This window comes from Vespula vulgaris, chromosome 1 (assembly GCF_905475345.1).
Source record: "Vespula vulgaris chromosome 1, iyVesVulg1.1, whole genome shotgun sequence".
NCBI lineage: Eukaryota > Metazoa > Arthropoda > Insecta > Hymenoptera > Vespidae > Vespula > Vespula vulgaris.
The window spans coordinates 19,346,138-19,371,418 of NC_066586.1; the positions used below are offsets into that span (position 1 = coordinate 19,346,138).

Genomic DNA, 25,281 nt, shown 5'->3' on the forward strand with positions numbered 1-25,281 from the left:
CAGTAGTTCGCGGTTTCATCGCGGGATCCTTTTTCGAACGGCGGATAAGTTCGATACCGATGAAAAATCAACCGAGAGCTCGTGAGCCTCAGAACGAAAGCGGCGCGAGAAAAGAGGGAGAAATAGAGAGAGAGAGAGAGAGAGAGAGAGAGAGAGAGAGAGAGAAATACGTAGTTTTGAGATCGGCCAAGACGATACCGCTGCGTCGTAGACAACGCGCTCGTGAAAGTACTTCCAGTGTGGTACGATCTACCGGTTTCTTTTGATCATATGAAAGTCCGTGTCCGCGAGGGAGAACCGACCGATCGAGAATGATTTTCATCGATGATAATACGCTCGTCCTTTCGTAGACACGTGCCTACGAAATTTCATATAACGATAAACGTTATTTCCTTTCTCTTATAAGCTCGATTAGCGTTACATCTTCTTTCGCTCTTTTCGAACCGATCTCTTATCTGTACCACGATTCCGTGGAAATTATTTTCTATGCGATATTCTCTGAAATGAAAATATCATCGTTTACGATAATAAAGAAAGTCATGACTGCATATTATCTCTAATTCATATAAACAGTGGGAGAGAAGGTACATATATAAATAGATAGAATTTATTATTGGTAGAAACACTCGAGCGAGCTCGACCGCTTGCACGCGGATATGACCTCGTAACACTCATCGGAGACTCGTAGAGACGATCGCACTGAAAATGGGAAATGGAAAATGCAAACGATGATAACAATGACGTTCGTGCCCCGCGGTCGTAACGCGCGCGCACGTCAAGGCGTTCGAACGCCTTGAATTCCCCGCTTGGCGTGTTTCTTTCACCTTCTCCTACTCCTCCTACGCCTTCTCTTCGTCATTATTTTTTTTCTACTTCGTCGTCTTCGCTTTTCGTATTCGTCTTCTTCGTTATCATTATCCTCGCCTTCTCCCACATTTTCTTTCTCTTATTCTTCTTTCCTTGTTCAATTACACGACGGTACGCGTCAACAGGCGCCTTATCGACATTACACCTGGACAAGCAAACCGATAAAACTATCGACGTATTCTCGGTTGGTGGTTTCGTTTAATTAGCTAGCTTAGTTAATCGTTGATCTAAAATTCCTTCGGTTTTCAAAGAAGCGCAGCGTGAATCGTCAAAAAGGCGCTCACCGATGTCGGATCGAAGGCCGTACGCGAGACGGAGGCGTCTGGGAAAAAAATTAACGAGTGAAAGGAGAAAGGAAGAGAATCTCGTTCGTAGCTCGCTGCTCTCCACCGTCTCTCTCTCTCTCTCTCTCTCCCTCTCTCTCTCTCTCTCTTTCTCTTGCCACGTTTCCATGAGCCTCTTTTCTTCTCTTTTCCTCTTTTTATTCATCCATGCGCTCCGTATAACGTACGGCTTGTTGTTAATTACCGCGTGCATGCTTACGGAATTAAATAGAATTCCCTCGACCAAACTTTCGACACACGAGGAGCAATGCACGTGCTTCCTCAAATTAATTTATATAATTTTTACGTTTTCGTGCAGCCCACGATTTCAGATAATTTCTTCTTTTCGCAAAACTCTCTTGGCAAACTCTCTCGATCAGATTTCAATCTCGAATTCGATTTAATCGATCGAAACGATTTTCCACGTTTCCGTTTTCAACGAATGCGCTTCTTTATCCTCCAAGTCCTTCCTTCTCGCGTCAACTGGATATAAAGTTATATAAGAACACGATACAACGACGACGAGCACTAACAATTACTTTCATAATCGGCAGCAGGTCGTACGCGAGTTTCCGATGCAGTTTATAAAACGTTAACCGACCAGTTACAAAATGAAGAAATTCCTTCGTGATGTTCCATGTGAAATTCCGTTAGGAATGCAAAAATTTGCGCCCGAATAATTTAACGATCAACTTGGAGAGATAATTTACTCCTTGCTCTTTCTCCTTTCTCTCTCTCTCTCTCTCTCTCTCTCTCTCTCCTTTCTTCCTTCAGCATCGATTAACATTTGCTGAAAAAACGAATAATCGACTGGTCGATCGTCGAGCTTAAAATACGCATACACATACAGATACGCTTCAACTTTACATTTAAATAGCATTTAAAAACTTCTTTAACAGGATTAGTGTCTTATACCTGTATCCCTATACGGATGTTTCTTCGAGCGTCGATATAATCAAAGATTCGTGTTATAAAAGTTTTGCTTCGATTCAGCTCTCGCACGATCGCTCGTTCCACGATATACAAACTTTTTTAACGCGTCTTCGATCATTCCGATTCACGCATTGAAAGAATTTTATAATTCTTAATGTAATCAAGTCTTCTCTCTTGTCAATATCGAATAATTTGGCACGTGTTGTAGAAAGGGAGTAGCCACATCGGACGAGTGTCGATGCAGCATCGACGAATTTATAGAGTTCTGAAATGCGGGAAAGTTCTTTTTGGAAAATTCAACGAATGACGAAGAAGCTAAACAGAAACACTCTTAACTAAGAAAGAAAAAAGAAGAGAGGAAAATTCTTTGGGAAAGATCGTCGAGGTAAAGTTCATGTTGAAGGAAATCCGTCTGAAAAGAAGATCGGAGGATTTTATGGTGAAAAAAAAAAATCTCAAAAAATCGGAACGTCTTCTGGGTATCGAAAATTTGTAGATCTTAGTGACCGATGGACGTGACGGAAAAGTGACAGCATCGACATTGCGGAAAAAAGTCAGCTGCTAAAGGTAAACGATCGTTTCTATCTTGCATTAACATATTATTCATTCATTCTTTTTTCTTTTCTTTTCTTTTCTTTTTTTCTTTCTTTTCTTTTTCTTTTTTTATCATCATCAAAAATATGAATTACTGAATGATTTAAATAGTTTCTCATTTTAATTACTTATTTCGTTGAAAGTAATTAACTAAACGTACAAGAGAAGTTTCACTTTGCCGAATAAGGAGGTTAATATCCGCAGAATTAAGAAAGAAATTGTAAAAAATCGTTTAGAGAAGTTGTACAAACGAGCATTGTATTTTGTATTTTGTATCTCGTGTTCGATTAATTATGACACTTAGCACTCCGACGCGTTTCGGTAATTAGGAGATTACACTTTGAGCGGAACGTTACCATGGAATTTTGCTAAACAAGCATTCCTTATGCCTGGACAGTGTACAAGCGTTATTTTACGTCAGAAGCAGGAAACCACAACTCTCCGTTAAATCTTTTCACGATCGAAGTCTCTGTCTCTATTTCTTTTTTTTCTCTCTCCTTTTCTAGTTTCACAACATTTCTTCAAATCATAATAAGGAAGGAAGCAGTGTGGTCGAGACGAATTCGCAAGACCGGAATTTTCGAATATTTGCTTCACGTTTCGCGAAACGTTTCCGAAAAAAAAAATAGATAAATAGAAATAAACAAAAAATGAAGAAAATATAAATAAATAAATAAAGAGAAAAGAAAAGAAAAGAAAAGAAAAGAGAAGAGAAGAGAAGAAAAGAGAAGAGAAGAGAAGAGAAAAGAAAAGAAAAAGAAAAAGTAAATAAAATAAAAAGAGAAAGAAAGAAAGAAAGAAAGAAAGAAAGATAGATAGAAAGAAGGAAAAAAAAAGAAATCGATTATAATTTCGTTCGTGTTCGTCTGAGAAAATCTCGACGTTTGCGTTCCCTTGTAATGCGCATGAAAAGTATTCACGTGCGTAGGACGACGCGACGAGAAGCGAAATACGCAAAGACCGGTAACGTTTGGGAAAGGACGCCGACTGCATTCCACCCGAATGAATTCACTGACCGGATCTATACGGACGTGAGTACGATCTCGTTGAGTACCGGAGGACCGCGTGTATCCTGTTTTTTTCCTCTTTTTCTTTCTCTTTTTTTTATCGTATATCTTTTTTCTTTCTTTTTTTTTTCTTTTTTCATTTATTTTAAAGGAAGAAACCCTCGAGCAGATTTAGAAGAGATAACGAAATTTATTTCGTCGAGATCGTATATGTACCTACTTACACATTTTATTTATTCGATGTTATAAAATAGAGCAGGCTAAATGTAAATACATAGATAGATAGGTACGTATGAATTTGAGGTCAACTCTGAATCATTTAAAATCAAAGTGTTACCGACGGAGAAAAGATATCTTAGGATTCTCTCGCTATTTGCGTCCGTGTAAAGGCAGTGGGCGGACGTGGAAAAGACGACAGACATTTGACTCGACAATGCGTTATCTTGCGATCGCACGGTATATTCTATGAGACGACCTTAATAATAGTGCGACACATTTAAAAGCCGCTTCGTTGGAGGTAGCCGAAAATACCTTTCTCCTCTTCTTAGTTAGCCGACGAATCCCAGCGAAACGAGGCCTTCAACTCGTCGAAAGTCGGACCATCTTTCTACGAACAGCTGACACCAGCTGAGTCTACTTGAAAACTCCTAGTTGAAAACTAGGATCGTTCGATCGAACTTGCATTTCCTTTCACGATCGACTCGCGATCACCATTCCACGAGCTTTCTATATAATCCTATATGTTATATCTATTACATATGTATTTATTATTAGTGCTAACTGATCAATGAGCGCTATCGCGCATTGACGAATCTAAAAAAATTTAAGGCGGTTGTTAAATCAATCATTAATGACTCATAATTTTCAAACAATCCGACGCTCATAGATATCTCCGGGTGAACGGGAGATCGTAACGAAAGTCGATGATCGTACGTAGATCGATTATATAGCATTCTAAATTTGTCCGAGAAAATTAAAAAGTTAAGTCCGATAGTGGAATGTTCTACTTTGGAGAACTGGTTGGCTCAAGTATTAATATATAAAGTTCGAAATCCAAGTGCGTATGATATCAGTTCAAACCGGTTCGAAACTGTCCAACTTTTATATATCGTTGATTACTTCTTAAAAAAAAAGAAAAAGAAAAGAAAAAAAATGATAGATCGTTGACCTCGTAACGCGTATAAATTCTAAGGTAAAATATTAAAAATATTATTCTACATGATACTTTTTACAATGTTCGATTCTTTCGAATTGAAAAACGAAGTATATGTGATTTATTCATTTAAATCTATTTATCAAAGACGTGAAAAATGAATAGAAATACTTGGTAGCGAGAAAAACATCGGTTATCCCAAGTTTTATTATCTCTCTTGCCGCTCCTCTCCTCGCTTCGTGAGCGCAGTCGTTGATAGTCTTTCGAGACGGTTAAAACACAGACAGTAAGATTTTCAGGGAGATCCCTGCAACGACTTATCTCTCGTTTCATCGAAACATTTTAACTCCTACGTATGTACGTGTCAAACGACGAGACTCGAGCGTACGTACAAAAGTTTTTATTTCGTTTCGAGCGTACGATCTCTTTCGTCTCCTCTATAATATTCTAAGAAGAAAAAAGACACATCCGCCTTCGCTAGTAAATATCTCTTTATCTCCAAGTGTTCTTCGTGCAATCGATATTCTTTGAATTATCAAGGAAGATTAGTAGGATTTATATAAAGATCAATATCTTGGTCGGAAGTATAGATTTTTTTATTTCATTTCTTCTTCTTACTATTTTTCCTATTTTTCTATATGTTCTTTTTCTTTTTCTTTGTTTGTTTGTTTGTTATTTTTTCTTTTTCATCATTACGTTCGCTTACTTCTCAACGAAATAAATGAAAAAAAAAAAAAAAACAAAAAATCGAAACTCATCGAACTTGGATAAAAAGCGGACAATATATCGTCCATATTCATTGACCTCGATCTGAAATTATTGTTTATTGTAATATTCAACCCGACTCGTTAAAAATTATACGCTCGAATATGTTTTACGAGGCACAACGAATATGTCGGATCGTTGTGATATCGATAAGCGACGATTCGCGATCGTGTTATAAAAGTCGAGCTGTTAAAATGATTCGAAAACCAGATTGAGAAGTACGTCGGCGATGTGAACGGACATTTTTACTTCTTTACGAGTGCATTCGACCTCGCCGAGAGATACGATCGGCGGAATTTATCTTACGAAGCATTTTCTTTGTTACTATCGAAAGTGCGATAACCTGTAGGAAACGTTATTACCAGAGCAACCGTATATGTAACGAGCGCGTAACTACGAACCTATCCATTATATCTGTCATTATTCCTAATCGTTAATACGCTCATAGTCGCAAACTCTCCACGTATTTGCATTAAAAGATTTTTGCATTAGGGCTATTTTTATAGAAAATCGAGATAGATGAATAGATTAGATAGACAGATCGAAAGAAAGAGAGAGAGAGAGAGAGAGAGAGAGAGAGAGAGAGGGAGAGAGAGGGAGAGAGAAGATCGTAAAAGAAAATTCTTTTTATTTATTTATTTTTTTTCATTTATTGTCCATTAAAACTCGTCAACTACCGACTTTGTTTTAAGAAAGTTAGAACTTTAGAACTCTAAAGGCCATTTAGATACTTTCATAATCGACCATGTCCATCTTGCCATTATCGAAGCTATTGACATACTAGAGAAATATTATTGCTACAATATTACACAACGTCCATGGCGTAATAATAAAGCGAACTGTGTAAATTCGTCACGACGAATGTTCCGATAGCAATATGAATTTCCTTATTTTCAACGCGAAATATATGCGTCAATATTGGAACGTTTAAGCTTTAATTTCTTTCGATGTCTTTCTCGCATTATCGACATTTTGTTCTTTTCTTTTTTTTTTCTTTTTTTTCAGCAGGTGGCTTGCGTCACGGCTTTTCTCAAGATAATGCGAAGCCTGGAAAGATTGTCTGGTAGCGATCAGGATTGCGGTGATCAGGAGATGTACATCGATTTAGACGACGCTTCCGTTGACTCGCTTACAGGAAAACGCAGTCGCCATCATGTCGTTGGCACCGAGGTATTTCTTTCTCGATAGTTAACTCTTGGTAAATCTTTTCGTTTCATTCAGTGAAACAAACAATAATTATTGAACGGCACAGCTTAATTATATGCGATAAGTAATATCGTAATTAATGACCGTATGTGTCATCGAACATCGATATACATAAATTAAGAACTTTGTTGAATCTCAAAGTGCGTCGAAAAATCATAGAGAGAATAAAAGGTTTAAACTTTCGATAACTCGTCGGTTAGTAAATAATTTCTTTATCAGTACGCGCTATGCAGCGGCGTACGGTGACAAATTAAGTTAGATATCACGACGTTCTTAATCTTATCAATTGCGTTTTGAGAATTCGTTCTGCTCTTGACAAACGTCAGATTGTATTTTAATTCCTCCATCGCAATCAACCGAATCTCGATTTCGAAAGTTATTACAGAACGTGGCTCGATAGTCGACAAGAAAAAACTTACACTTCACGAACGATAGAGCTAAGTAATTTTACTATTTCACTTCTTTTTTCTTCTTCTTAGAAACTCGATTCTAACAAAAACTTTGTGACAAGAAATTTGAGAAAGATCTCACGTTACTAAATTTTAATCTTGTTGTCAATAATTTGAGAACTTTGTATTATGTAATTGTTGTAATCAACTTTGAATCGTTGATTATCGATATGATAGACTCACTTTTTCTTTTTCTTTCTTTTTTTTTTTTTTTTGAAGCTTCAAGAATCTTATCGCACAATTGGCGTTATCTGTCCAATTGATTACTTGAAAGAGGATTGTCATGGAATTATATTTTGATCAGTAGACTTTTTCATTCGTTACCGTTTTCGAATGAAAAGAAATAAAATGAAGAGAGTAATGAATAATCGAGCTTTGATTTATCTGTTTCCGATGTAAATGAAGGTGGGCGAGGAAAGTGACAGCAGCGGTAGCGAGAGAAGCCCGAAGCAAGCGAAAAGAAGAAATCGCGGTGGACCACCGACGACACGGAGGCGGAAGAGCGGAATTTCTGCGCGCGAGAGAAACCTCAGAAGGCTCGAGAGTAACGAGAGAGAAAGAATGAGGATGCATTCGCTTAACGACGCGTTCGAGGTAATCCTCTCTGACCATCTCCTTAACTCCTCCCGCTATCAAATTCACACTAAAGTGAAGAAAATTTGTAAAGAAAATAGAAAACCTTTGCGAATATCTAACGCCGCTTCAACTTTAATACAAATTGTTTTTCAGCAATTACGCGAAGTAATACCACACGTCAAAATGGAGAGGAAGTTAAGCAAAATAGAAACACTAACATTGGCAAAAAATTATATAATGGCATTGACAAACGTGATATGTGAGATGCGTGGCGAGGAGCAGCCCTACACGTGAGTATATATATATATATACACATGTATGTATGTATGTACATATATAATCTTTTTTTTTCGATCAATCGAAATAAACGTAAAAAAGGAATAAGAAATTCGTATCGAAGAAGAAAGGAATGACGTGAGAATATGTATGGTAAAATCTCGATTTCCATTCGACGTGCGCCGGCACGAAAGTTTCTAACTCACGAAATCGACCTGAAATCCTTTCGTTTCTTCGGCAGCGATAATCGACTTTTGCGACGCGCGTCACGATCGTCGTCGTCGTCGTCGTCGTCGTCGTCGTCATCGTCATTGTCGTCCTCGTCGTCGTCGACGTCGTCGTCGTCGTCGTCGTCGTCGTCGTCGTCGTCGTCGTCGTCGTCGTTGTTTTCGAGTGGTGTCGACATTATTTCTCGTCGACTTCGCGTTACGCTTCATCGCCGTTCCTTTTCTTTATATTTTCTTTTTCTTTTCTCTTTAACTTTTTTTTTTCATTCTCCTTTCGCTTTGTAACATCGATTCTAAATATTCATCAATTTCCCCGATGGAGAACTTTGCAAAACTTTCCACGTTCTTGCAAGAGTTCATATACATGTAATATCTATGTATATACGTATATACGCGTACAATAAATACTATACATACAGAGTTAGTTACATGAAACGTTAACGTATTACGATGACAACGTTTATAGGTCATTTCGTCTTTTATTTCGAACAAACGAAGATCTATGTACAATGTGTATTATATCTTGCTATCATTGGACATTGTCATTGGCAAGTTAATTATACGTACGACATCGTACTTTACATGCTTGACGGAAGGAAAGACGACGTTAAACGAACGGCGAGAAGTTTAAATATGGAACATCGCGAAACGAAGATGAGGACGATTTATGGCGGTTGTATGTTTGTGCAGCCACTTACACTAGCTTGTCCATCCTACGCGCCTCCTTTTTCTTTTTTTTTTTTTTTTCTATCTTTCTCACTGGCGAAAGAGGCACACGTGCTTTTATTTTCGTTCTCTCTCTTTTTCTATATCTTTCCCATCGTTACTTCATCCTTTATTACTCGATCTCTCGAGGAAAGGTAGCACGTTAACTTTTCCTCTCTCGTACCTCTCACGTGCTCTACTGCCTGTTCTGATCTACGTGAAAATCTTCGCGATTTCGTAATCGTAGTTGCGATTCGTCGTACATAGCTCACTCGTGTCAGCGGAATTTCACCTAGCAATATATTAATCTTCTATCGTACGGTATTTTGACATTTTCAAAAATATTTTAAAAGTTTACTCGACTTGACGTTTATTTATTTATTTATTTATTTTTTTTTTCATAATCTTTATCCTGCCACGATCATATGACTTCTTTCTCTTTTTTCTCTTCTTCTTTATCGCTAACGTAAGCAATTATATAAATAATGTAACTATGCAATAGTAAAACAAAAATAAGACGATCTAGTCATTCTCGACTCCTTGCATTTTTATTTCTTCATCGATTTTCACCGTTATTTCGTCACATAGTTTTCACGTGGTACGGAGAACCACTCGCTCTGAAACGTCTCTTCCAACGCGCGTATGCACGAACGATCGATCGATGTGCATGCCTGTCACGCCGTTCGTCGATCGTTCGCAGAATAATCGAATGCGTGTACTCTTTTTTCTTCTCGCGTTTCGTTGAATCGTGCGAAATCGTTCGAATGTTTCCGCAAACATCAGCATCGTGCGTCTCATCGTTTCCATTTTTCTGATTATTATAACAATGGACTTTGACAATTTCTTTTTCACGGTATCGTAACGATTTTATTTATTTTGATTATAAGAATAATAACTTTTCTCGTTTGAACTTGTAACAAGTGAAACGTCGAGGAAAGAACGTTGTTAAACATTGAAATTTTTCTCTTGCGAAGTTACAAACTTAAAATTTTTTTGTTTAGAATTTTTACTCCCTTCCTCTCTCTCTCTCTCTTTCTTTCTCTCTTTTACGAGTTAGTACGACGATCGATATCGATCTCTACACGCTCGATAGCGTTTACACGGTATTCTCGACATAGATCACATTTCTCAAACTTTCGTAAGAAAGTTGCTCGTGGATGGTACCTTTGCATCGGTATTCCTCTCGATTATCCACATCGTAATTAGGTCAATCGACCGCTCAACCATTCCTTCTTTCCGCTTGCACCGCTATAACGGCAGATCCGTGAACTCGATGGTCGACTCGGTATTCACCTTCGTGCTCCTCTTACCTTTCTATCAATTTCGGAAAAGGAGATCGTACGATTGAAAAAAAAGAAACGAAAAGAAAAAGAAATGTTTAGAATGTAAATGCCACGTTTATATAGTTCATAAACTCGTTTGAAAATAGTCGATAACGTTGAACGGCTTAGCAAACATGATTTTTCGATAAAGTCCATTTAAACGATGCACGAGTCATAGTGTTCGTTATCTAACAATAAGTATTAAACCGAAAACTCGAACGAATTTTATTATTATTTCAAAGAACGTATAATATATATATATATATATATATATATATATATATGCATGTATGTATGTATGTATGTATGTATATATATATAAAATGATTTTTCAATTTCAAAGTTTATTTCAATAAACGAAAAATAGTTCTTAAGAAATACCTTGTTCTTTGCGTATTATTTTTTTCAACCGAGAACGCTACCATTTTACTTTCCGTATTTCTTTTTTCTTTTCTTTCTCTTTCTTTTATCGTTTTACTTCACAAACTTACGAGTTACTAAGTTATATAAATTCGTCAATAAGTTATGGTACAGTTGCACGAAGAACTCAATCGTAGTACCTATGGATGATTCACAGACTTTCGAAACTGTAAATGCTGACAAATATATATGTACGCTCGTGTTCCCGGCGCCTATGTGCACCTCGATTACACGAAATTATATATTTTATTTTGTTTAACACGAATTTCAATTTATTCGAATTTCAATTTACTCGAATTTCAATTTATAGATACTTAAAGTATCACGATCTGTCTAATTTTTCGTACTCTAATTAACATGTTATTAATATCTGAAGTTAATAAACTAATGATAAATCACGATCGATGTCTTCGATGACTTTTGCGCGATTTCTTGCATCATAATAATAAAGTATTCATGAGCGTTGCTCAAACGAGATCCCATTTAAATTTCTTCCAACATTTTCGATAAACTTTGTTACACTTCATAATATCTAAATCAATATTCGAACGCGGTCTCCTTGTTATATTATTTCTCTTCTTTAACATTTGTCATTGACATTAAAAACGTTAAAGTGGTATTTTATCAAACGACCTTTGCTTTATCCGCTACCGAAGTACTTCGTGCGGATATTATCTCGTCGTTTGCCGAAATGAAACGACTCGGCTTTAGTCCGGCTATTTCGATTGGGATCTATCGCGAACAAACACGCACGTATCAAGTATTAAAAATATATATTAGCAATAGAGCGAGCACGAGCCGAACAGTAGCGACCGTCCTGTCAATTTTTTGTTCATTTACATATACATTTCATTTTAACGTAAATCGTAAGAAAATTTTTTAAATAAGAAAATTATAATTTCGACGAATCGAAACGAGTAATGTCGGTTGCAACGACTAATGCAATACTTAATCTTCGTTACATGCAGATGATGACACGATTTACGATATCAGGGTCAAGGATTGGAAAATACAGGCGCCTGTATTTTCTACTGAAGGGTTGACACGCGTCATTCGTTCTATCTCCAAGAAATCCGTCTTTCTTTTTTCTTCCGTCTTTATCGCGACTAGACACGATGACGTTACGTTTGCATAATTCGTTTCAGAAAATATTACAATCGTAATCGGACTACGATTTAGAATTTGCGATCTTCTCGAGATGAACTTCTTAATTGAATACCGTTACGTAATACGCGTGATTACATCACTTTAAGTAGCGAATTAATCGCGATGCATTAAGTAGATTAAGAGTAGATGTTAGCGCGCGCGTTATAAATTTATTTTAATTACTATTACATACACGATTTATTTTGATATAGACCGCTAAGAGTAAAACAAAATAAAAAGGAAAATAAAAATAATAATACGCCTTCCCCAGTCGAAACTTTCACGTGCCAACAAATAAGCGAATTCCCCGATAAAGCCCACATTCGAAAGAATAAATCAGGACGAAGTATAAAGTGCATGCAACTCCTAAGCTTTTAAAACTGTATTTCGATTTCGATTATTAATGGTAAGGCCGCGCGAGGCCAAGATCGAGTCTTGAAAATTTGAAAGTGTCAGCGGTGATAAATCATGATATCCCGATTTATCGACGAGCAGTCGAACGATACACGAACCTCCGCAAAAATAAGTCTCATTTAGAGAGACTCGACTGTGAAAAACAGCCAAAAGATTAGACGCTAACAGTTGTTATTTTTACAAAGGACGAATCGATCTCGTCTCGTTCGTGATCGCTTCGAAGAATTACTCGCATTATGTACATAAAAATTTTACGTTGTTTGTTTTTTCTTTTTTCTTTTCTTTTTTTTTCTTAACACTTGCTTCGTAGTAAAAGAATCTTATTCAGAGTATCTATGTTCTATCTAATCGTAGATTCGTCGACGGTGAATGCGGCTCGAACAGCGGGGACAGTACAGGTCAATTGGAACTGAGCGGTGGCGAGCAACTCGAAGAGGCATCACCAGCGTCCATCCTCGAGACAAATAATAATAGCTTATTGCACGAAGATTTGGAACGCAGGATACCTTAGCCGCCTTAGCTTTGGAAAGCTAAGGATCGCTTCTTCACGATAAGATCCCGGTATTCAGCGAAGCATTCATTCTCTACGACTGTCAGCAAATTCGATTTGCAAAGCAGGAAGCGATACCTCGCAGGAAAGTTAACCAAAAAGGCAGAGAAACGAAGGACGATGAGGAGGAAAAAGAATAAGAAGGTGATAAAAAAAAGAGGAAGATGCGAAACGATCTTTCGACTCGTATGCACGGATAAAAGTGAGCGGGGGAGAGAGAGAGAGAGGGAGAGAGGGAGAGAGAGAGAAAGACGACGATAACTTATACATATACATATACGCGCACATATATATATATATATATATATATATATATATATATACACAGGTAGTTACTACCATTACGAATCAATTCGTTCCAATCTCTCTTTCATAAAGTGAAAACTCATATTTCCTCTATAGACGTAATGTTATTAACATATTTTTTTTATTCCTGACGATTAATTTCTTTCTTTGGAAATCTTAATAGTATTAAATAATGGAGTATAGATCATTTTGATATTATATTAATAATTAGAAAAAAAGAAAAAAAAAACAAAAAGTCGAGAACTACTTGCATATGTATATGTGAGATATATGTGTATATATTCGGCTAATTCGCAATTAAAATGGTCGTCGTAAAACCGATCGAGATTTATCGAGGACTATGCAATTTGATTTTACGACGCACTCCGTCCAAGGCCGACTTCAAGAGAGAGATCTCTCGAAGGTCGACCGGCTGAGAAGTTCGGCGAAAAAAGAGCGTCCGCGCGAGCAGCGGATCCGTTTTATACTTTCCCTTCGTTTTCTTCGTTCTCCGCGATGATACTTCAACTTGAGTTGAATTTTTGCGTAACTTTGCGAGCAGTTGACGATCTTTTTCTTTTTTTCTTTCGAAGGAATTTTCATTTTATTCTTATAATCTTAAATGACGAAATCCAAGATAGTTCGATGATGTTGAAGAACGAGCGACTAAATTTTTTTCTTTTTTTTTTTTTTTTTTTTTTTTTTGTCTTTATTCGAAACACCATGGAATCGTAAAATTCTTTCGGCATTTACGTCGCGATGCAAATAATAATAATAATAATAGTAATAGTAATAATAATAATAATAATAATAATAATAATAATAATAATAATAATAATATTAATAGTAATATTAATAATAATAATATTAATAATAATAATAATAATAATATTAGTAATAATATTAGTAATAAGATAAATCCTCATACTCGCATTCGTTCGCGTTCCCGTTCTTCGATGTAAAAAATAACATAATATTAATTAAACCGTCTTAACGAATCGCGTCGGAACCATTATGCGAGAAAGAGAGAGAGTTGTGACAGCTGATAACACATCCGATATCTCGCTAGATATCCTTTTCGGATACACGCGTAACCAATAACTAAATAATAAGTCTACGTGATCGTGTTTGAAAAAGAGAATTCCAAATTTACTTCATTAATATTATTTAAATATCGTTCGTATGTCATTCTTTCTTTGACTTCGATATTATCTAACGTCAAATTTTATTAAGTATCGAAATAAGAAGTTCAAAATTCCATCGAAGAAAAATTCGTCGATTAAACATCATTAAATCGTTTCTTGAAACTTTCTATCGCTTTTCGTTTCGAGGACTTTCAAAGGCGTTATTGACAGTCATGTTGTATCGATCAGAGTGAGATGAAAAAAAGATAGAAGAAAAAAAAGAGAAGAGGAAGAAAGAAAGCGAAAAACTGTGATAGAATTTCGTATTAGAAACTCATTTCGTTCCGGACGAAATCCTGTGAAGTTTAAAGAGTTGGGTGCTGAAATTCGTGCCGTGTTGATCCTTTCAGAGGGTTCATCGACAATCTTTTTTTCCATCTCGTTCGAGTGCCTGCACATTACGAGGGAAACGTTCGTCCGAAATTAAAATGAACGTGCGACGTACGACAAGTGATAAAAAGAGAAAAATAGAAGAAGAAGAAGAAGAAGAAGAAGAAGAGGAACAGGAAGAAGAAGATGGAAAAAAGAAGATAAAAATGCGAGCAAGAAGGAAGAAAAAAAAGTAAGGAAAAAAAATGAAGATGAGCGAGCAATGTTCTTTTTAAAATCGGTGTACGCGACGGACTATAATCGAACGCGCAAATCTTGTATTATTTCGAGAATAGGGACCAGAAACTTCGATTTAAGTTACCAAGCCTCATATATTCGTCGAGGTTGATCGCATAAATTGCCTCGTGCAATCGAGTTACCAAACGGCATCTCTTTTTTGATAAAAAGGGTAAAAGATTATCGAGTATCGTATACCCAGCTAATATTTTCGCGCGTATATATTTTGTTAAGGTAAAATTCTCTCATATCTTCTCTTGTCTAAGGGGTTTTTGTACTCTACTCGTACTCACCTTAATTTCTTCTTCGTGCATTTATCTTAGTTTATTATCTTTAATTCTCCTTCTATACGATAATCGCCTTGCTACTCGAATATATTTTTGAGTGCTGGTGCAATGCGCCACTATGGACACTTTATTTATAATATATGCGGATTACGACGCAGGTATGTATGTATGTATGTATAAATGAATGAATGAATGAATGAATGAATGAATATATGTATGTATGTATGTTGTATGTATGTATATACGTATGTATGTATGTATGCACGTATGCATACATGCATTCATGCAAGTACGGGATATGATCGAGAGTATTCGACAAATTCACAGAGAATATCTATCTATTTTATAATCGTTCGTATATGCGTCTATCCTTGTACAGAGCTTATCAAAGTAAGTGATCAAACTTTTGAAGCATTTTCTTTTCATTGATCCTCGAGAACGAAGAAAAGATCTATTGATGTAGGTTCCTAAAATGCGAAGCTTCATTAACTCTTGACTTCATCCAAATTTTTATTTCAACGATTAGTAAAATAAGCTTCCAAAGTTCGTTCACTTGCTATAGGAAAACTCTGTATATACTTCGATTATTGTATACGTGCTGATATCGATAGAAATAATTCGAGTGTCCTTTTGATATATCGAAAGGAAACATGTATCATTTATATACGCACACGCGTGCGTGCGTGCATCACACATTCATTAATTCTCGACTTAAACATATACCGGGATGAACGCACATATGCATATATACGTACATACATATATATGTATATATATATATATATATATATATATATAATATTATATATATATATATATATTTGGAATATCTATTTTTAAAAACATTCTATATATGTGTATATATATATATATACATATATGTGTGTGTATGTATATACATAGCTATACATACATCGAGAAAGCATAATATATTGTTATACGATGAAGAGTCTCAAAAGTGCAATGTTTTTTTTTTTTTTAGTCGTCTTTCTCATTTAAGAACGAGACTTCGGAAAATATAAAGTCTCCTTACACTTAATACATATAGAAAAAGGAAAATCTATCGTAAACCAATGATTATTTTCTTTCGATAGAATATTTCTTCCATATAGTTCCGATCGTTGTAATGGACGCGTGAAAATTTTCGATATTTAAAATTATAAAGCCATTGCGCTTTCCGTATAATTTTCCCCTAATATGCCAACGTTTTTGTTAAATTTTACAGATGCTGACGATGTGATTTGAAGAGCTCCTTTTATATTTCAATTTTTTTTACTTTTATTCCTTATGGGAACGAGAGACAGGAAGTTGAAAATAGCTACGACAGGAATATATAGGTTAAGGGAAATAAACAATAAGGAGTTATGACGTTCACTTCCCTTTCCCACTTTCATTTATCCATGATCAATAGAATGACTCTTATCATGAAATTTTTATAAAGAAAGTGCCAATATATATTTTCGTGAAGTCTTCTTTCATTTTATCAAGTTCTTATAACGGTGGTTAATTGATCGAAACGGTTGATAATAATACTGTAAATAATAATGCATGGTTTCGTCACATTATATTTTGATAATTTATATATACATACATATTTTACGTATGAAGGAAAGATTACCCGCGCTTCCCCCACTCTCTCAAAAGAGACGATAATGCGTACGTTAATCAAAAAAGAAAGAAAAGAAAAGAAAAAAAAAAGGAAAGAAAATAATTTTTTTTAAGTCTGCGTGCTCTTTGTGCGAGTTACTATTCCCTTCGCTTTTAACAATATAAATCATACTTTTGTCTTCCACATAGTTTGAAGTCAGCGATATCACGTTTTGGCTGTTTTTAATACTCTAAGATTATAGGGACATATGTCATGTATTTTGTTAATACTTCTCTCTCTACAATCGCTTTAGATTGTAATCGATTATATCTAGAAGAATATACATCACTATCTATAATATTTTGCGCATCTACAATAACGTTCCGATTGTAACGGTAAAGGTTTATTTCATTGACAATATACAAGGCTCGTCATCGGTTATAGTATTACTGTATATTAACAACGATTATCACGAAATATTTGATAATCTTTACTTCCTATTTCGAAGGTGATATAAATGATTTGATGAACTAATCGATGTCAGATAAGGCAATAAAAATGATATATTTTTCAGCGTGATATACCTACATATATATATATATATATATATATATATATATATATATATATATATAACTTATGAATTTAATAATGAACTTTTTAATGCACACCTTGCATATTAGTCAAATATTTCACTGACTTTCTTTTATAAATATAATGGTTCCTACAATCGTACGATATTTCAAATACCTATTCATTATCTATTGGTGTTATAACGGTGGTTTTTAGGTTAATAAGTAGATATTCTGATATAGCTTATCTATACAAAATACCTGTCGTTATTACGTCTATCAGAAATAATTATTTCGTTGATGTCTTTGATAATGTTAATATTCTTTGCCTAATCGAAATTTTCATGAAATAAAATTAATTCTTTTCGATATACATATATATATATTTAAGTTTCAAATCGTTAAGAATATGCTCTGAATATTTTCTAATTTCTATTAAAACATTTTTTAGAAGTATTGATTTAATCACAAATAAATTCGACCATATCTCGTATTAATAGAATATATACATCTTTTCTTTTTTATAATTTAATTTTTTTAAATAGTCATCCAAGCACGAACATGTCACGAAATGTGCCACTAGAGTGCGCAGTTAACAGTAATGGCTGCCACCATTTTACAATCAATAACAGTATTTTCTCTTCTTTTTTCATGTAAGTTTATGGGTGCACATGAATACTGTTTTCTTTCTTATCGGATAGTAGGTTATTGCAATTTCAGAAAAATGAAGTATATTTATGTGTAGGTTAATTAAGACTGATGAAAAAGGAGTGATTTACAGTAGAATTATGTCGAGTAGAAAATAAAAACGTCATTAACGGTTTTAAAATAAATAAATATCTTCAACCGCTGCTTTTCTAGCATAGTTCTATCTTTTTTATTTTTCATTACTAAAAAGAGGTAAGACACAATAATATAAATATTTATAAATGTGATAGAGATTACGTATTCTTTTTATGAAGAGCATGCATGTTGTTTACGTCTATTTCTATAAATATTTTGCATCACTAAAATATTAAACATCAAATAATATATCATTAACTACAGCATTACTGCTATTTAAATGTAAATGGTCAGTATTATCGAAATACTTCAATCTCATCCATTTAAAAAACAATTTACAGAATCAAACACAATGAGTTCTTTAACATTGCAAAAAGTACAATTACACGCAGATGTCTATATGGTGTGTTTGCACCATGCTTTGTCAACAGAACATTTTGAAGTAATGGGTTTACTTATTGGAAATGTAAGCACGTCGTTATAATCATGATTATATTTTTTTAATGATACTTGTTAACAAACTTGCATTCTTAGATTAAATCATCTTTATTTTTACATTTTAGTGTGTTAAAGGTATAGCAAATATATCTGCTATTATGATTTTGTACCGTTTAGACAAGCAAAAAGATCGTGTTGAAATATCTCCTGAACAGCTATTAAAAGCAGCTGGCGAAGCTGATCGTTTAACTATAGAATTAAAACATCCCATGCGAGTTCTTGGATGGTATCATTCTCATCCACATATTACTGTATTTCCATCTCATGTAGGTATGTGAATATCTCACAAGCAACATTTCTGTTGTACATAACTTTTAATTTATAATCCTATTTTAATAACATATACTTCCAAATTCGATTCTAGACATTGGAACTCAAGCAACTTATCAAACAATGGATTCTGGTTTCGTAGGTTTAATATTTTCAGTATTTTCTGAGGCTAAGGATTCAAAGGTCCACAGTTCTTATAAAATTAAATATTTCTTATATATTATAACAAATTAATTTCTATTTACTTTCTTCAGGAACAAGAAATATCTTTGATTTGTTTTCAATCTCATGATGGAATATCCGTAGAAGTTCCATTAGAAATTGTATGCACTCCAGAATTGTCAGATATATGTTTAAAAGTAGGTTTCTTTTCTATTATGCAACGATTCATGTGTGATCAGTTAAATTAACATAAAGAAATAATACATCATAAAATATATTTTTGTAACTGTAGACAATGACAGATATACCAAAGATCTTGGTGCAAGAAGAAGAAGATACAGCAGAGGCATGTAGAGATCATCCAGATATTTTTGCTACTATACATAATAATGCTGGTATGTATGTGAATAATATTTTACAGCTTAAACATTTGCAAAGAAATTAATTTAATTCGTATTTTCAGTCAAAACTCGCGCACTTCTTCATATCACAGATATTATTACTAGACCTTTAGTACTTACATTTGAAACAAGAATAGCTTTAAATAAATTACGTGCGGCACATCTTCGAAAGCAAATGTTAGAGTTACAGCAACTCTGTAAAGGTTAAAATTCATGATATTAACAATCATCTCCATTGAAAGAAAATAAACAGATGATCCAAGTCCTATGTACTATTTCCAATTTTTAATATTAATCGATTATAAATAAAATTTATGCTATTTTCATGTTTATTTTTCATATTTGCGATTACTGTCGAAAATAAGTATTACTGCAAGATTATAAATAAATACACGTTACAACATAATTACGTAGATAACTACCAAAATGTCTCTTAAAGAATGTAAGTAGAGAACGCGTATATATATATATATATATGTGTGTATATATGTATACATTTCATATACCACTTTGTATTTCCAACGTTTTCTTATCATAATTTGATTAGTTAATAATTCCGAACAAATTTTCAATGATTTTTATTTTCCCTTTCACGAACAAAGATCTGGCAATAATTGCACATCTCTATATGTACACTACGAGAATAACAGCGTATTTAAAGACTTAAACATATTCAAAACACAGATTCTGCAGAACGAGAAAGATGAATAGGATGAGAAGGACTACGTGCTAACCTTTTACGAGGTAGCTTTTCGAGTGTAGTTAACAGTTTTGCAAAATCAGGTCGATTTTCGGGATGGTATGACCAGCAAAACATTAAGATATCCTAAAAATAAAAGTAGACATTATACTACATCGTTATTTTTAAATATGAAGTTATTCGAAATTTTACTTAAATCTTACCTTAACATCACGGGAGGCTTGTAAATTAGCCAAAGGTTGCTTCATTCCTTTACCTACTTGCCAAATGATAGCTTCAGGAGGTTGACCTTTGAACGGCCATTCACCACATAAAAGTTCATACCACACAGTTCTGAAATATATCGAATGTGTGATATTAAATTTATATAAATATTTCTAAAATAGAATAAAAAGTTGATGCGTTACAAACCCAAATGCATAGACGTCAGAAGCATCTGTAAATGGTAATTCTTCTTGATCTCGAGTTTGTTGTGGTTTTAATCGTCGTACAATTTCAGGAGCCAAATAACACAACCAACCTGGTGGTATACTTAATCCATTACCTTTCCTGTATCAAAGACAAATTTATTATTAAAACTAAAATTATCCGAGCATTTAAAAAAATATATAATCTACTCACCTATTACCATAACAGAGTTTAGTAACACTGAATAGACCAAAATCAGTTATTACTACTTTTCCATTTTCTAAAAATATGTTTTTGCTTTTCAAATCTTTGTGAACTATACCGCGGGCATGAAGATACCCCATTCCCTGTGTGATCAATTTTTTTATTTGCAAGTATTTTAACACGTGTTGCAGATGATATTTAAATTTATATAATATCATTATATCATTATTTTCTTTTATACATACCTGAGAAATCTGTTGAGCGATAATAGTGGTTTTATTCATATTGAATTTATCTTTTCGTAAATGAATATGGGTGTAAAGTGTCATGCCTTTGCTCATACTAGTTACTATGGCTAAACAAGGGGGTTTCATACAAGCTCCCATAAATAAAACCAAATTTTCGTGTCTAGTTTTTCGGAATGTAGCCACCTATAAAGACGACGCACTCGTAAATGATGCTTACTTAATTAAATAGTAAATAATTTAATAATGCTACGTCGTAAATAAAGTTTCATACTTCTAATTTGAAGGCTTCTAATGTTTTATCGTCATCAAGATAATAGTCCATATTTAAAACTTTAATCGCAACATCTCCATGCCAGTTTCCTCTGTAAACCGTTCCAAATCTTCCAGTACCTATAGGTTCTCCAATTTTTAATTCATCATATGGAATGTCCCATTCCCTCATGGATAACTATAAACGCATGAAATATTTTTAAACCTAAGTATAATTTTTTTTTTTTAATATATTTAATACATCGCAGATCGCATGACATAAATAAGCTACGTACGCTATTTTGACGAGGCCACCGGCTATCTCCTGGTTCCCCATCAGAAACCTGAGAATCCTGAGAATCTACTCTGACTGGTGTTCTTTCTGAATCAGTGCTAACACTGCCAGAGCCAGAAACACTTACCGTCCTCTCACTATCACTCGAGACAGTTGTACTTTCAAAACGATGTGTTTCTAATGTAACACCTTTTTCATTCAATACAACATCTGTAAACATGTCACCTAAAATATTCGATATACTGATATACGATAAAAACGGTATATTACCTGGAAAATGGAATTGTTGCTTCATAGGTGCTTGTGGAGTTTGGCTAGTATTGGCAGGTAATAAAGCTGGACTAGAAGGTGTTGAGCTATTGCAGCTCGAGGTATTCGAACTAGAATCAGCACCCTATAGATACAAAAAAGAAATAATTAAATAAATAAAAAGCAAAAAAAATGTCAAAAAGATTTTTCTGAAATAAATACGATGATATATACCTGAAAAGGTATACTCATAGAAGAATGAGGGTGTGACCGCTTTCGATCTCTTCGATTTAACGAAGCCAATAAATTAGAACTATGATGATTTGGGGATGTTATGTTTGGTTTGTTCAATATCGGAGACACATTAACCATACCTGAAATTTATTAGTTTTTAATCTTTACGTTGGAAAATAACATTATCATACATTTAAGGATTATTGCGTTATATCAATCATATATTGCGTTTTAAATAAAATTATAAATAGAAATATTCGTACCATCACCCTGAACAGATCTTTTGAACTCATCAAAAAGTTCTTGAGGTAGGCCACAAGAGGGAGGTACTTTAGATTCACAGTCTCTATGACATTTATATTTACATTCTTTGCATTTCAAGCCAGTTCCTATAAACATTTGTTTGTCACAATAGTCGCAAGTAGTCATCATTTTAAAGGTTTTTGTGAAACGATGAGCAATAATATGACCCATCCCACGTGTTATTACAGGAGTATGCGGCGATTTTGGCACTTGCAAGCTTGTTATTACTAAAATATATTAACGTTTATTACGATGAAAAACAAAACGAGTACTTGGCAATATACTTTTTCTTGATTTTATTAACATTACCATTTCCTTTAAAACTGTTATCATCACTATCTGCACTGGAATATGGAGGTGATTTAATAGGACTGTTACTATTTGGTAAAAAGCATTCTGTCATGATATCTGCATTGCTACTACATGACCCTGATTCTGTAGGTAAACGATTTCTTCTTCCTACAGAACTAACATGATGTTCGCTTGCACAACTGTAAAGAGAATCACGTGTACCCTATATATTATGTAAGTTCTGTATAAAATTGATTTCTTATATTTTGTGTTTTGGATATTACCTAGAAGCTGTGTCTCCATTTTCAAGACGATTTGCTAACTGTGATTCATGAGATTTTGACTTAGTTAACGGAAACACTTCTGGCTGTGATATAGTATTTTGTAAACCAATTTGATGTTTTTTACAAGGAGGTGGAGTCGTAGGAAATTTGATCGCTATTATTAAGAAGATAAATTAAAATTACATAAAATAAAAAAATAAATATAGTCGTGTAAAAATACATACCATGCCCTTGTCTTTGTAATAACGGCGTTGAAGGTGGACTAGTGGATGATAAAGATGTTATAGAAGAAGCTTGTGCTAGCATATCGCTAGTGAGATTATTATTGTTATTGTGATATGGAATACTATCTTCAGAGGGAACAGAACATCTTGTAGTACGAGATCGAATTGGTCTAGGAGATGCACCGGTACGTAAATGATGTCTATCCCAAGAATCCCAATACAAATTCATATCACTGTTATCCACATCTCCTCTTAAAAGTACATCTAAACAGAATATGCATTACAATATACATTACAATATAATTTTAATTTTTATTAGCAACAAATATAATATAGACACAAACTAAATATAGTATTAAAAAATAAAATCAAATTCTTACCCATATATCTACGAAGATTATGCAATGCTCTACAAAGTCTACGAAGTTCTTCATCGTGTTTAACATTATTCTCACCTAACATAGTACCCAACTCATGTTCTGATTTTTCTTTCAATGCTTCGAGAGAATTAGCTTTTGAACAAACCATCTAAAACATGTTATACTGGGTTATCTACTTGAACGTCATATAAAATAAAAGATATAAGAATAAATGTTTGTTGAATACCTTACTTTCTGCATTTAAAAATTCAAGCTAAACATGCTTATTGAATTTATTTAACAAGTAGATAAAAACATATAATTATCGATTAATAATATACATACTTGAATAGATTCTTGAGTGAGACCCACTACACGTAACCACTGCTGCAAGGATGGATACTGTCTCATTTCTACTGGCAATGATTCTACAGCAAGTTTGGCTTTAGTCACCAGTTGCTTCGAATATAACTTAATCAATTTCCCCTAGAACATATAAATAAGTTGTAAACAAAAAAAAAAACTTCTTAATAACTAACTTTATTTGTAAAATTTATATAAAATACCGATATCCTACAAGTCAAAAAATTTAAAGCCTAATAAAGAGTAAGTCAGACTGTGTCAACTTGCCGATTAAAAATATTTATTCCCATGTTTATAAGGACTTGATAAACAAACAACTAAATAATGCTTAGTGTCAAATACAACTTTACAACTTGTTGACAATCATAAAATATTTCATCAAGGTGTCAAAGAGAAAATGAGTACGATATCTTATCTACAATTAAAAAAAAAAAAAGAAGAAGAAAAAGAAAAAAGGGAAAAAAAGAAGAAAAAAATAATAAGAATAATACTTACTTCCAACGTTCGAATCTCCTGTTGAGTGAGTTCCGCACTGGTCGAGCATTGAGTTCTCAAGCCTTCCAGTCGATCGGCAGAAATGTCAATCATGGATTGAACGACGTCCAAGGCTCGTCGAATCTCTTGTTCCGCATCTTCACCGTCCGCCATCCCTCGCAGGAAATGCGAAGGCCCCTAGTGTCTTCGTCACTTTTGAAAACTTCTATTTTACAGGCATAATGTACTCTTGTACAAGTCTGCTGTCGATCGGCCGCGTTATCACTGATCGTTTGAGGAACTAAACCACTTATCAACATTGACAACCATCTTGGCCGCCTATCACTGACGTCAATCGCTGCCCGGCAATCCGGGACCGTAGCGCCTGCATCTTTCTAGTCTCTCTTGAATGTCTCTTTCGAACGTTCCAAAATGCATTTTTTTTCCGTAGCATTTTTATCGTCTGGTATTGCAAATATCGTATACGTTATAAATCTCTAAAGAGATGAGATTTCTAAATAGATCTTGATCTTCCAACGTTTGCAATGTGAATATTATTAATAGCAAAGTTTTCTCGCAGAGAACTCGAATAATGTAATTCCATTGCGCCAATTTAATTTTGTATATATGTGCATATATGTGTGCGTGTATGTATATATATATATATATATGGATATGTGTATACATATATGTAAGGATAAAATGTTGAATTTATCATAACGATAACGATCGAATTATTTATTCATCCTTTTTTGCTCAGATAGAAAATAAAATACTTTTTGAATAGATTTATGAACGCGATGAACATCGTCTCTCCTCTTCCCTAC

The 25,281-nt window shown here is 34.2% G+C and overlaps 3 protein-coding genes across 16 annotated transcripts in view; 2 read left to right on the top strand and 1 right to left on the bottom strand.

Moving 5' to 3' along the window:
- The window catches only part of LOC127065955 (protein dimmed-like), a 31,236-nt gene extending 13,774 nt beyond the window's left edge, over nucleotides 1-17,462 (top strand). For 2 of the 11 annotated variants that reach the window (XM_050999072.1, XM_050999038.1), the window contains 6 exons: nucleotides 2,332-2,690; nucleotides 3,224-3,748; nucleotides 6,648-6,812; nucleotides 7,703-7,891; nucleotides 8,027-8,163; nucleotides 12,738-17,462. In XM_050999072.1, the coding sequence (XP_050855029.1) occupies nucleotides 3,617-3,748; nucleotides 6,648-6,812; nucleotides 7,703-7,891; nucleotides 8,027-8,163; nucleotides 12,738-12,894 (780 nt within the window). In that variant the 5' untranslated portion in view covers nucleotides 2,332-2,690; nucleotides 3,224-3,616 and the 3' untranslated portion in view covers nucleotides 12,895-17,462. The other 9 variants (XR_007782228.1, XR_007782227.1, XM_050999055.1 and 6 more) reach the window with 9 other exon arrangements.
- A 446-nt stretch (nucleotides 17,463-17,908) lies between these two features.
- LOC127065994 (lys-63-specific deubiquitinase BRCC36-like) lies at nucleotides 17,909-19,901 on the top strand. Of its 3 annotated transcripts, XM_050999129.1 has the most exons (8): nucleotides 17,915-18,108; nucleotides 18,201-18,355; nucleotides 18,580-18,704; nucleotides 18,802-19,006; nucleotides 19,101-19,189; nucleotides 19,261-19,365; nucleotides 19,461-19,563; nucleotides 19,632-19,901. In XM_050999129.1, the coding sequence occupies exons 3-8, from the start codon at nucleotides 18,591-18,593 to the stop codon at nucleotides 19,775-19,777; spliced, it is 762 nt and encodes a 253-aa protein (XP_050855086.1). In that variant the 5' UTR covers nucleotides 17,915-18,108; nucleotides 18,201-18,355; nucleotides 18,580-18,590; the 3' UTR covers nucleotides 19,778-19,901. The 3 variants fall into 3 exon arrangements, with proteins under 3 accessions (XP_050855105.1, XP_050855086.1, XP_050855095.1); XM_050999148.1 differs by lacking the exon at nucleotides 18,201-18,355 and having other exon boundaries at nucleotides 17,909-18,108; XM_050999138.1 differs by lacking the exon at nucleotides 17,915-18,108 and having other exon boundaries at nucleotides 18,115-18,355.
- Nucleotides 19,902-20,131: 230 nt separating this feature from the next.
- On the bottom strand, nucleotides 20,132-24,860 carry LOC127065875 (kinase suppressor of Ras 2). Of its 2 annotated transcripts, none has more exons than XM_050998861.1 (16): nucleotides 24,476-24,860; nucleotides 23,963-24,103; nucleotides 23,639-23,786; nucleotides 23,259-23,522; nucleotides 23,035-23,188; nucleotides 22,769-22,950; nucleotides 22,420-22,686; nucleotides 22,157-22,296; nucleotides 21,944-22,067; nucleotides 21,675-21,898; nucleotides 21,401-21,577; nucleotides 21,127-21,312; nucleotides 20,891-21,024; nucleotides 20,681-20,818; nucleotides 20,473-20,602; nucleotides 20,132-20,395 (listed from the first exon to the last, which is right to left on the bottom strand). In XM_050998861.1, exons 1-16 carry the CDS (start codon nucleotides 24,626-24,628, stop codon nucleotides 20,243-20,245), a joined length of 2,715 nt encoding a protein of 904 aa, XP_050854818.1. In that variant the 5' UTR covers nucleotides 24,629-24,860; the 3' UTR covers nucleotides 20,132-20,242. The 2 variants fall into 2 exon arrangements, with proteins under 2 accessions (XP_050854818.1, XP_050854827.1); XM_050998870.1 differs by having other exon boundaries at nucleotides 21,675-21,883; nucleotides 24,476-24,858.
- Nucleotides 24,861-25,281: the final 421 nt, after the last annotated feature.

Coding starts and splice junctions, on each gene's coding strand:
- LOC127065994 (XM_050999148.1), top strand. CDS start 18,591: ATGAGTTCTTTAACATTGCAAAAAGTACAATTACACGCAGATGTCTAT. Junction 18,705..18,801: donor TGGGTTTACTTATTGGAAAT/GTAAGCACGTCG, acceptor TTTACATTTTAG/TGTGTTAAAGGTATAGCAAA. Junction 19,190..19,260: donor CTGAGGCTAAGGATTCAAAG/GTCCACAGTTCT, acceptor TACTTTCTTCAG/GAACAAGAAATATCTTTGAT.
- LOC127065875 (XM_050998861.1), bottom strand. CDS start 24,628: ATGGCGGACGGTGAAGATGCGGAACAAGAGATTCGACGAGCCTTGGAC. Junction 24,104..24,475: donor AGGAGATTCGAACGTTGGAA/GTAAGTATTATT, acceptor TATATGTTCTAG/GGGAAATTGATTAAGTTATA. Junction 22,687..22,768: donor TAACAGTTTTAAAGGAAATG/GTAATGTTAATA, acceptor AATATATTTTAG/TAATAACAAGCTTGCAAGTG.